The sequence below is a fragment of the Pteropus medius genome, unplaced genomic scaffold (genome assembly GCF_902729225.1).
Source record: "Pteropus medius unplaced genomic scaffold, Ma_sr-lr_union100, whole genome shotgun sequence".
Taxonomy (NCBI): Eukaryota; Metazoa; Chordata; class Mammalia; order Chiroptera; family Pteropodidae; genus Pteropus; species Pteropus medius.
In genome coordinates this window covers 2788027-2800167 of record NW_024349224.1, presented here as the reverse complement: position 1 = coordinate 2800167, position 12141 = coordinate 2788027, and the positions used below count along the sequence as shown (strand labels likewise).

Below are 12141 nucleotides of genomic sequence, written 5' to 3'. Positions count from 1 at the left end.
CGGCGTGCGACGCCAGTGTACTTGTCACTGCGTGGCGCGCCGGCCTGAGAGGGGCGCGAAGGCGGGCGCGTCTGGTTTTGCTCGGCATCCTCGGCGCCCGGCTCAGTGTCCGGCACTCCGGGCACGTCAGTGACCTAGCCTGAACCAACGAACGGGCGAATGGATGCGTGCACGCTCCATCCGACTCCGCGGCCCGCGGAGCTGGAGTTTCGAGGAGGACGAGGGGCGGCCAGCCCAGCTCCATCGTCCCCGCCGCGGGCTGGGCAAGGCGAGGCCGGGCAAAGCGGGCCTGGTGGCGCTGGCCTCGAGTGACCGCCAAGCCCGCTCCCGGCGGCGGCACGTGCGCCTCTCCCGCAGGCCACGGCGCACGCCCCGCCGCGCACGCGCGCACGCGCCTCGCCGCCGGCCGCCGGGTCAGCTCGACCATCCGGGCTCGCCCGCGCGCCCGCTGCCCCTCGCGCCTGCGCCCGCTGGGGGGCGCACCCGTCCCGCCCCGCGCGCCCTGCGATGCTACTCCCCACCCTGGGCGCGCGCCCCTCCTACCTGAGGGCCGGCGACGGAGGCGAGCGGAAGGGCTGAGGGGGCTGAACAGGACCGCGGCGAGGTGCAGCGGGCGAGAGAGCGAGCGGCCGCGGCGGACGGTTCGGGCGCGTGCGCGCGCGCGCGCGCTCCCGGCCTCGCTCCTTCAGTCGACTCCGGGCCAGAGCCCAACCCTGCTGCCGCGCGCCGCCCGCCTCGCCGCGCCTAATAACAACGGCGCCCGGGGTCAGGTGGCCGCGCGCGGACAGCGCCGCCATTGGCCCGGCGGGGAGCGCGGCGCGCCAGGATTGGCTGGAGGGCGGGGCCTCGGCCGGGCAGGGGCGGAGCCGTGGAGGGAGGCGGGCTTGAGGCGGCGGGGGCGGGGCCAGGCCGCGGTCCGCGCCTTTGTGCCGGACGCGCGCTCTCCGCCCGCTCCGGCTGCAGCGCCGGCTGCATCAATAATTCAGAGAGGCAGCGGCGGCGCCAGCGGCGGGTGCGGGCAGGAGGCGGCGGAAGCAGCGGGGACCGAGCGGCAGCGGCTATGCATCCAAGTGCGGCTGGGCAGCCGCGGCACCCCTGAGGCCCGGGAGGGGTTCCGGGAGCATCGCGCAGGGGGCCCGCTTGCCCGGGAGTGCAAGGAAGAGCAAGAGTGTCCAGGGCGGCGTCGGCGGAGCTGCGCACGGAGCTGAGGAGGGGGCTTCGGAGCGGGGCTGGGGCGGGGGGGCGGCTGGCGCTGGCAGCCCCCGGGCTGGGGGGCGGGGTGGGCGCCGGCGGCGCGATGCTGGGCGTCGTGGAGCTGCTGCTGCTTGGGGCGGTGTGGCTGGCGGGCCCGGCCCGCGGGCAGAATGAGACGGAGCCCATCGTTCTGGAGGGCAAGTGCCTGGTGGTGTGCGACTCCAACCCCACGTCTGATCCCACCGGCACAGCTCTGGGCATCTCTGTGCGCTCCGGCAGCGCCAAGGTGGCTTTCTCTGCCATCAGGAGCACTAACCACGAGCCGTCCGAAATGAGTAATCGCACCATGATCATCTACTTCGACCAGGTGAGTGCTCCGTGCATGGATTAGCGGGGGGTGGGGCGAGGTGGAAGGTAGATGTCCGATCCTCTCCACGCTCTCCGCGGAGACGCGGGCCAAGAGTTCGGGATTGACTCGTGCCTGCTCGTTCCCGTCTCGTTATAGGTACTAGTGAACATCGGAAACAACTTTGATTCAGAACGCAGCACTTTCATCGCCCCGCGCAAAGGGATCTACAGTTTTAACTTCCACGTGGTAAAGGTCTACAACAGACAGACCATCCAGGTCAGCTGCGCTTCAGGGCCAGATCCCGGCCCTGGTAGGGGACTAGCCGCGGAAGTGAGCGGCCATATGAGGGGGGAGGGAGATAAAGGGCAGCTGCATTTGCCCGGGGCCGCTTGGAAGGGCGAGTAGCAGGGCCTCACGGTTCTGTGGTTTGGCTGTTCCTTGCTCCCCGTGTCGCCGGCTCTTGGAACCTAGTCCCCTCCCCAAAGGCATAGTTTCCCTCCTCCACCTTCCGGGTCCTTCGGAAGAGGTTCTCCAGCCTCCCCGCGGGACTCTAGGGATTCCCCGTAGAGGTTGTTAGCATCACAGACAGTTCCCGCTTCCTGAAGATTTCCATGATCCCCGCCTTCAGCACCACGGACAGCACCCCGACCCCCTCCTCGCTTATCCGAAGCTGCCAGACGCCTGTGCGCTTGCCTCCAGCTCCACGCTCAGGGGGCCTCGCGGCGTCCCTTTGCGGACCCACCCTGGCTGGGTTTTTGAACTAGCAGCTCCGAGCCCAAGAGGGCGAAGGATGGAGAAAGAAGGAGGGGGCCTATTGTCACTCCTTCGCGGCTCCATCCGTGTCCCACCCAGCACTCACCGGCTCCCCGGGTTCTTAAAGGTTAGGTTTCCTCTGAGCTGAGACAGAAGGCGGAATGCGCCGCTGAGAGGAGGGCGCAGGGCCTTTGGCTGCCGATGCCACCGCAAGGACAAAGCCAGGCAGTGGCGGGAGCCGCCGGTGGTGGAGGGGAATTGAGCCTGGGGCTTGGGGATGAAGTACAGAGCACAGCTCTGCACGAGATTTCTCGCTGACCGAGAGCCTTGCCCGGCTTCTCCACTGTGTCTCTCCACTGTGTTCAGGAAGCTCAGACAAGGAGACAGGGCTTTTGTTTGTTTTCCCAGAAGCGCAGAACAGAGTTGCTTGAGTTTCAGTTTGAGAGGGGAGTGGGGGGTGGGTGCTGCTGGTGGTGGGGTGTGGTTGCGCGGGTAGAGGCCCTAGAGTCTCAGGGGACGCTTGAAGCACCACAATTCATTAAACTAGTTTTTAAGCGCTGCAGAGATTCGCTGGGCGCTCAGGGAATAAAAGTGACTCCCAGTATTGAAGTGGGCAGACCCTTCCTCTCATCAGATGGTCCATCTTTCTCTCCCATTGGGATTCTCAGCAAAAAGCCCGCTCTCCCACCCCCACCATGCTTCCAGGCGTTTATGGCCCTTAGCCTGGCGGTGAAGATTCGCGTCTCCGCTGCCGCTTCCGTACCCGCTTAGGTCGCGACTCTGAAGCAGGCCTTTCTCTTTTTCAGGTGAGCCTCATGTTAAACGGGTGGCCGGTGATTTCAGCCTTCGCTGGTGACCAAGACGTGACCCGGGAAGCCGCCAGCAACGGAGTCCTAATCCAGATGGAGAAAGGCGACCGAGCATACCTCAAGCTGGAGCGGGGCAACTTGATGGGAGGCTGGAAGTACTCGACCTTCTCCGGATTCCTCGTGTTTCCCCTCTGACTGGCGCAGCACCGCATGGAGGCGGGGAGAGGGCGAAGGCAGGAGGGGCAATGAGAAGGAGGCTGAAATGTAAGGAGAAAGCTGCGGACTGGGAACGTCCCACGTGTTCCCCAGCTGATTCCGCGTGAAAGGTGCGCCGGGCGGTGGGACGACTCTGTCCATTTACTCCTTAGAAGTAAATTCCACCTAGCTCTGCGCACTCCCATTTCCAAAAATAAACTCGCCTCCCGATTTCAGTTTCAGTAACGAAGGAAGAGAGACTGCTTTGTCGTTGTTTCTTACCCCATGTTCATGCTCCCTACCATTTACCGAAAAGAAACTTTGTATTTCACCGTATAATGTGAGATATCTTCTTCCGCTGTCCCCTGCTGAAATCTAATATGCCCCTCCCCCCTTTTAGTTAAGAGGGGGCAAGGTTTTGTTTTGTTTTTGTTTTTGGATGGGGGAGTTACTTTTAATTTGGCAAGTATTGCTCTTCTTAAAACAGCGCTCAAGAGTTAATTAGCTGAAGATACTTTGTGTCCTCGGCTGCTTGTTAGCAGAGAAAGGACTCACCTTAGTGGTGACTGGTTTAAAAATTATATATATAAATATATATCATTTGTACACGAAGAACTCTTCCCAGTGGAAACTGGCTGTATTTCCGTATTTCTCTGTCCTATTCGGAGTGATCGTGAAAGCTAAGGCTGCTTGATGTTCTGATGCTTGTCGGTGCCCTCGTGTTCTGTGGCTCCACGAACCGCCAGGAGGTTCTTCCGGACGCTTCCTCGTCCCCTGTAACATACGTGTGAATAGTCAAGATTTAATTTCGCTTTAATTCAATAAAGTTAAAGTGGGAATTTTATTTTTCTGAAACAGCTTTCTAAACTCCGCAGCTTCCCCAGGCGCGAGGTTTGGGGGCAGGGGTGCGGAAGGACGAGTTTCAGAGTGTGGGAAACGCGCTAGCCCGCCACCCCGACGCCAGGCGCCGGGGCTTCCGCGCGGTGCAGGGCCGCGCGCCTTCCCGCTCCAGGCCCGGGGCCGGCCCCGCACTCGCTGTGCTCCCTGCTTTGGCACAAACGTAGGACATTTGGCAGAAAATCTTCTTCGCCCAGCGGGGCTGCCGGCCTGGAAGAGAAGTTCGGGTTTTTCGAAGTCCGTATGCATCAGGAATAATCCCGACCAGAGGAGCCGGACCCAGCCAGCCCGGAGCGGCGGGCTTCCCACGCCTCGGCCCCAGGGTTTCTCCCGGCGTCGCTCCCGGGTCCCCGAGGCAGCGTTTTTCGTACCGCCGCTCCGCCCGCCGTACGCACCCCGGCGCCCAGGACCTGTGATTGCGCTCATCGCAGGACTTTTAATCAGAGGTTCGTCCAGGAGCTTTGATTGTATCGGAACATAATGTGGAAACAAAACTGAAATAAACGACTTCGTTTTAAGCCTGGACGTCTGACCCAGTCGCTTCGGCAGCGGGGAGGTCGGGCGCCGGAGAGCGGGCCCTGGGCCCCGGGCCCCGCGGCGGGAGCCTCCGCCTGGATGGGCCCCCGCTAGCTCTGGTCCTTTTAGAGGCTTTTTCCTGGCCCGAGTTTCGGGGACGAATTTAATTAGCTCCTGGGGGTGGGAGAAGGGGGGATTAATAATAGCATGATAAGCTACGAGTCTAGATTTATTCCGGCGGCTCCTCTGACTGAGAGATTCACGAAGCGAGCGGCCTTCGTTGAGAACTCGCGCCCCATCTTCCGTCACCCTCCTCCGCCGGCCGCATTCCAGGGCGCTCCGCCGCCCCGGCGTCCCGGTCCCGAGGGGATAGGTGGGGCCTTCGGGATTGAGCAGCGGACTCGAGGGCTTTTCTCTTTCTGCCTCAGCCTCACCCCGAGTCAGTTCCCAGGGAAGCGGAAGAGGTGGAATAAGGAGCCCCCGAGGACTTTAAAAAAACTTTCCCCCCCGCCCTTTTTTTAAGAGACACTTTTTAAAATGTTTTCTCCGCATTTTTCGGTTGGGAGGGAGAGGTCGGGAAAGTGGAGCCTCGGCAGCGGAACGAGCTCCACCCAACCACTCCGCCTGAGCGCGCAGAGCCAGCCCGCCAGCCCCGCAGGCTCGGCGCCCGGGCTCTCCACGGGGGGACAGTCGCCGCCACCCAACGAAGCCGCGCCCGGAATGCGCTGGAATGCGCTCGGAGCTCACTTGGCTGCCCGCTGGTGGTCACTCTCTTTCTGAGGAGGGGCCCGTGGCGGTGGTTGTACAGGCTGTGCGACGACCAGGCTGTGCTTCTGCTGGGTGACCGGCAAGTCCCCTTTCTGGGCCTCAGTTTGCCCGTGTGTACAAAGACAGAGAGGACTCCAAACATCTCCGAGACTCTCTTCTGCTCCGAGTTGTCCCAGCAGTCCTCTGTTCCCTGACCAGGGTCCCCAGCTCTTTTGCCTGGGTTTAGTGATTCCTGGCTACATCCTATGCTGACCAGGCCCCTGAAGGCCAGGCCTGAGGCCAGGCTGGAGGCCAAGGGCAAGCCTGTGCATCCAGACACTCAGACTCACTTTGAGCCTCTTCTCTGAAGTCTAAGGTGAACACAGAGCGGGAGAATATGAGCCACAGTGGAACAGAGAGAGAAAAGCTATTCCATGATTCTGCTCTGGCTCCAGCCGGCCCCTTCCTGAGGGAGAACCCCCGTTTCCCCCAACGTCTGACCTTAGCGTCGGAGGCCCTTCTCACTCTGGTTACAGCCATTTCTTTACCCTCTGATCCGTTCCCTTGCCATTTGATGAACCCACCTCCCGTCACTGTCTTCATCCCTCTGTACCAGCTGTTTCTTTGCTTCAAGTTGAAGGACACTTTCTGTCCTTTCCTTGGGAAAATCCTAACCTTTCTGGGGATCTAAGCAGTTTGACTAGAAGGCTGCCTCTTCCAGGAAGTGGTCTCGTCCGTCCAACACAAGCTTTCCCAAGGTCCACAACCCCTCCCCACCCTCCCACCCAGCCTCGTTTGGCGCTGGGCGGGAGGAGAGACACCTGGTGCCAGCCGTCCCATGCTCCGCAGTGGTTTCAATGGGGGCAGTGGCGGCCGCACCAGCAAGCGCTCAGGAGTGCTAAGCTGGCACTCCTGCTCCAGAGGGCCCGGGGGGAAATGTGAGGTTTCCCACCTCCAAACTGCCTGCACCCTCAGACCATCCCTCCCATTAGCCTGGGTGGGCTGTGGACAGCTCTTCCCCAGGGGCCTGAAGTTTAGAGAGCTCTCGAGGGCCTTACTCTTAGCGGTCAGTCCCTCCCCCTCACCTCATGTGGGGCAAAGGTGGTAGTGGCTGTAACTTCTGCCAGAGGCTAATGAGTCAGCCTTCATCTGAAAATTGTGCTCCAGATTGGAGGGAATCAGACCCCAACTGGTGTGTTATGGATTGAGGGGGAGAGAGGAAAAGGGCCAGGTGCTGGGTAGAGACTCCCTCCCTGCCCCTAACCAGAGGCTGGGGAAAGGGGCGCTCTAAAACCCACACCTCACGGTGGCTTCCTTTAACGCTTAGTACCTTCTAGGCCCTTCTAGATGAGGTTGCCCTGCCTCTTGCTTTCACCTCAAACCCTATGGGAACAGAGGCTGTAGAGGTTCCAGGACCACCCCCTCATTCAGCCTCACCCTCAGTCTGAAACACTCCTCCCCTGCTCAGGCCACCTTGGTTACTTCCTCCTCTTCTGCCTCAATAGTAAACGTCACCTCCTCCAGGAAGCCTTCCGGCGCCCCAGATAGACAGGCTGGTTACCCCTCGTGGCCTCCCTCTTCCGAGTACGGTCTCTCTCCGCACACTTTCCAGTTCTGGGAGGGTCTGTGTTAGGAGTCTTATCCCAGGGATCCCTTCGCTTGCCATTTGATGGGTGGGGGGTGGGGGTAATAGCCGCAGAAAGGCAGGTTTTCGGGAGCAAGGAGCCCAGACCTGACTTCTGGGCCCGGGTTTTCCAGGCGGCGCCTTGCGCTTCTGGGTACCACCCGGCCCACGCTGGATCCCTGGCGAGGAGCGGGGTCAGTGTCCTCTGCGTTGTCTGCCCAGCAGCACGGGTCTCGCGCCGGCGTCCGGCTCGCCGGCTCCCCCGCTCCCTCGCCGCGGCTTCGGCCCTTGGCTGAGCGGGGAGCGCGCCCTCCGAGCCGCGCTGGAGCCAGACGCTGACAGCCCGGAGAATGGGCTCCTAACGAGAACATAATTAGCCAGATGGCAAGGGAGCCTCACCCGGCTCCTTAATTGTTGCCTTAATGGGGTAGTGATGGGGGAAGAGTGCGGGGCGGAGCGAACCGAGAGGACATTTCCATGGGGGTGCTGGGCCAGTCCCCGGGCCCCTCGGACTCAGGAGTGGGTCCAAAGACCAAAAGGTGCAGACTCGCGCCCTGCGCTGGCCTCTGGCGTGATGCGCCACCGAGATGACTCTCTCCCCTAGTCTGACCTTGTTTATCTCGGATCCCAAATATGAGGGGGTGGGATGGAGATGTCGAGGGTTTTCTCCAGGTGATGTTACTTTTCAGATCAAGGCGTCCCCTCTCCCATTCAGCCAGCCACCTCCCAGCGCGCTCTTTGGCCCGCTCCCACTGGCTTTCAAACAAGAATGAAACCTTTTACCGACTCTGGAGGAGGCCAGCTGTGTCCTGGAGCTGGGAGGTCGAGCCAGGAGGGAAAGCCAGGTTCACCTGCCTTTGAGCCAATTCACGGGGGACAAAAGATTCCCTGAGCCCTTACAAAGGCCTCTTGGTATCTTTGCACAGATTCCTCATTGAAGACACAGGCGCACTCTCTCAGAGCCTCAGTTTGCTCGTATTTCAAGCGGGAACAATAAAGCCTTCACAGCAGGATGGCTGTGAGGACTGTGTGAAGAGGTACGAAAAATGCTCAGCGCTGCCTGACACACAGTAGGTGCGGAGTAAACGGTAGAGACAGTAAAGATCGATGCGCATCACTGTCACAGAAGCAGGACACGAGGGGACATGGGACAGACGGAAAACTGAAACCAGGGAGGGGGAGGGACGCAGAGCGAGTGAATCTTGGAATTAGGAAAAGGGTGCTGCCCTCTCTCTTCTCCCCGCCCCCTCTAGTCAGTCACGTGAACAGCGGCTCCCACTCTGTGTCTCATCTCCATCCGCGTTGCTCATGTAGTCCCGTGCGTGACCCATGTGGATGAACACTCTGCATGGCCGCACAATGCCCGGTCAGGGCACAAGCCCCCTTGTCATGTCCGTGTCCCTTTAGAGGCTGAGCCCCTCCGAAGCGGGAACTTCGGCCTGTTCACTTTGCTTGGTCCGTGCCTCCCTTGGTGCCTGGCACAGAGCGGGTGTGCTGTGACTGTCATGGTGAAACCTAACTGTGCCAGGCGCAATTGCAGGACACGGACCCAGCCAGTGAAACTGCCCTTGGGGGGAACTTCCTAAACCTCCCAGTTCGCTGCCCTCGTCGCTACAGGAATGCTGACCTGGAAGTGCTCCCAGACCCCGTACAGGCAGGGAACCTTCCTCAGCACCTGCGCTTGCTCTCACCTCTTCCAGTTCACTTTGAGCTCGGCCTGTCCCCAGAAGTCCCAGCCTTGACCCTGGGATAGTGGGGAGCAGGGGCGGTGAGGAAGGGGCCAACATTGGATGTAATTATCTGTATGGTTTGGTGTGCAGATTTGCTGCTAGATCTTCTTGCTGCGGAAATGCTTGCTTGTGCATAAATGAGGCCGCTTGACCTGGTAGCAGTGAGGAGACAGGACAACGGAAGCCAGGAAGAACTTCCGGTTCATAAAGGAAGGACTTCCACTTGTATGGCCACAGCCCAGTGTCTGGGGGTGGGGGTGGGGTGGGTCTTTGTTCACCTTGCTAAACTTTGAAGAGGTCAAGGAAAGACTGCAGGGGGCGAGTCCAGAGACTGCTCTCTGCCTGACCTGAGCAGGCTCCAATTTGACCTTCGGGGCTTCTCTTGAATTCTACCTCATCTGCAAGGTCCTCTCTGACCCCCACACACTGGGGCCGCACCCTCTGCTGACCACCTGAACCCTCCTATTCAGATCGCAGCCTGACCACAGCTCTGTTGGGCTCTAAGCTCCACGAGCATCAGCCCTCATCTGCTGTTCCCACCCGTGCCCGGTGCCAGGCACAACGTCGGGGCTGCTAGAAGCTCTATAAATGTTGCGGAATGAATGAGTGAGTGAGCACGTGAATGGGTGGGCAGATGGCTGGAGGGGTGGCTGGTTGCATCGTAAGTGCATTTAGGAAGGTGTCTACCTCGTTGTCGGCCTCGTTACAGCTCCGTGCTCGGCGCCTAGCACAGTTCCTGGAGCAGAATCTGCAAAAAAAGTAGATCTTGAATGGCCGAATGAGGAATTTGACAACAGGACGCCCTGGACTGGGGGATTCTATGGTGCAGGCTCGGCGATGTGCGCCTCTCCCTCTAAGTCCCCAGTATCCTGAGCAACCACCTTTATTTCAGAGGGTGGAGTGGGCTTGGGGCAGAGGGCAGGGACCACCCTTTATTTTTCTTAAACAATGCGAATCCTCGCCCCTTTCCGCAATATCTCGTAATGTGATTCAGTACTGGTTGATTGGTTGTTTAATCCAGGAGCAAGGCATAAAGTCTGTGGTTATGAGTGGGGTCGAAGGCCCTGCTGGATGGTGCCCATCAGCTGGCGAAGCCCAGAAAGTTTGATCACAGTGGCAACATAGTGGCAAGGTGTAAACGGTAGCCACACAATGCCCCAGCCGATGAGGGAACTGGTGTTTTCCCAGCAGACCTTGGCTCATGGCTAGCCGTGGGCTCTCAGGGTATTTGTTCTAGCCGAAAGCAGGAGAACTTGTGACATGCCCTCTCCGCCTTGGGTTCTGTTGCAGACCGTAGAGGTGGAGTGGTCTTAGCTGGTTCCCTCTAAAGAAAAGCAAGGATTCTCCAAAATTCTCTTCCTTCCACAGACCCAGTGTCCAGCTGGGAGTTCGGCCTAATGGAATTCTCTGGAAGGCTCTGCTAGCCAACAGCAACCTGCTCACTCAGGTGAGACCCCCAAGAGCCTTTACTCCCATCATCGGAAATGACTGTGGACTTCGGGGAATCTTTCAAAGGGGAAAGAAGGACTTGCTAAAAAAGGAGGGGCCCCTGGACATCCCTTCCTCCTCATCTGAAAGGAAGCCGTGTGCTCTGCCCACATCCCATACTGGATAGACTCGCCTTTGTATTCGGAGAGACTCAAAAATAAACTCCCCAATGTGTACTTCCGCTGAGCAGTTCAGATGATTTTATAATGACTGAGTGGCTCCAAATATGGAATTAAAATGCAGCTGACAAGAGGTCTGCTTGCTATTGTACGAACTCGTCTTGATCAAAGTTGGTCCATTTAGGTCTCAGTAATATTCTAAATGCTCTTTCTCTCTTTTTGAAGGAGTTCATTTCAGGTAGATGGATTATTTACTTATTCTGAAGGTGGAGAGGGGCACGTTAGCAATACCAAGTGAGCTGTGGGCTCATCCGTCTCCAAGCTGTGGATGCAGCTTGCGCCTCATCCGGCTCGTGGCACCTGTCTGTCTGCTGCCTTTCCTTCCTCCTCCTCTGGGCTCCCCATGCTTCCCAAGCGGGAACTTGCTTGGCAGGTTCGCCAGCCTGGGGGCCTAAATAATCTCCCACATCAACATGAGTGACAGCGGTGCTCTTTGAGGCTGCAAAGTTTGCAGCTGTTTTCCTGGATTGTCGAAATGTGTCCCTGTCTCTGTCATGGGAAGCTGGGGTGGAAGCAAGCCTGTTCCCCCCGGGAGCAAAACCGCATGGCCTCTAGGGTTCTCTCCCAACTGGAAGCCTATGAAGTGCAAGACTCTCTGCGTGGCAGTTGGAGTCTTCATGTTTGAATTTCGAGCTGAAAACTGTCCCCAGAATCCTGCCTTCTATTCTAACCCCAGCCCACAGAAAAGAGCCATCCGGTGACCGGCTCTCAGAGCTGTGATGTGAGTCTCCTTTCGGCCCCTCTAAATTCATTCTCCCCTCAGCTGCCAGCGTGAGCATCTCAAACATGAACCAAACCAGGTATTCTCTGCTCAGAACCATCTAATGCCTTCATAGTGCACTGCAGCTCCCTGCTGGGCCTGCTGGGCCTCCAAGGTCTGGCCCCTGTGGATCTCCAAGCTCATCTTCTGCTGCTTTCCTCCAGTGCAGAGTAGCTCATTCTGGCTTTCTAGCAGTTCCCAGAATTTGCCAAGCTCTCTCCTGTCTCAGAGGCGTTGCACGCGTTGGTTCTTTGGGGGCATGGAATACCCAATGCTTTGCGTGGCTACTTCCTCTTCTTTCGGGTCTTACTCTCTCTGATACCCAGCCCCTTCCTCTATAACAAGCTGGGCTCCAGTACACTGCCCCCCAAAGCTCATTTATCTATTTACTTTACTGTCTCTCTCCCTCCCTAGGGTCAGAGACCCGGTCAGTCTTGGGTGTTGCTTTATGCCCAGAATTTGGAGCAGAACCTGAAATGGTAGGGGCTCTAGTCATATACGAGTGACTGAATGGCAAACCAGCCATCTGATCATGTTCTCCAGAACTTGGGGCCTCTGCCCCATCAGAGCACAGCCACCTCCCCATCCATCCCTCTCCTTAGGAGCTCAGGGAGTCATTAAACATGTCGCTGGCCAGAAACCACAGCCGTTGGGAGGGGAAGCAGGCTGGAAGCCATGAGGCCAAGGATGGGGGCAGGACAAATGGGCTCTTAACATCCACAGGCGCAGTGAGTGGGTCTTTTGCTTGTTAATGCAAATGTTAGAATTGCTTAATCCATGCAGTTGGGCTAGGGAAAGCGAAAGCGAGCTGTGGATTATCGACTTCTTCTGCTGAAGTTATCCTGCAACAAATGAGCACAAACAAGAGAAAAAGGAGACCTTGGTCTGAGGCAGAGGTAA

At 58.6% G+C, this 12141-nt stretch overlaps 1 protein-coding gene across 1 annotated transcript; it reads left to right on the top strand.

Moving 5' to 3' along the window:
• The first annotated feature begins 976 nt into the window (after nucleotides 1-976).
• On the top strand, nucleotides 977-3878 carry CBLN1 (cerebellin 1 precursor). The gene is made up of 3 exons (XM_039881095.1): nucleotides 977-1561; nucleotides 1700-1819; nucleotides 3103-3878. Exons 1-3 carry the CDS (start codon nucleotides 1298-1300, stop codon nucleotides 3298-3300), a joined length of 582 nt encoding a protein of 193 aa, XP_039737029.1. The 5' UTR covers nucleotides 977-1297; the 3' UTR covers nucleotides 3301-3878.
• Nucleotides 3879-12141: the final 8263 nt, after the last annotated feature.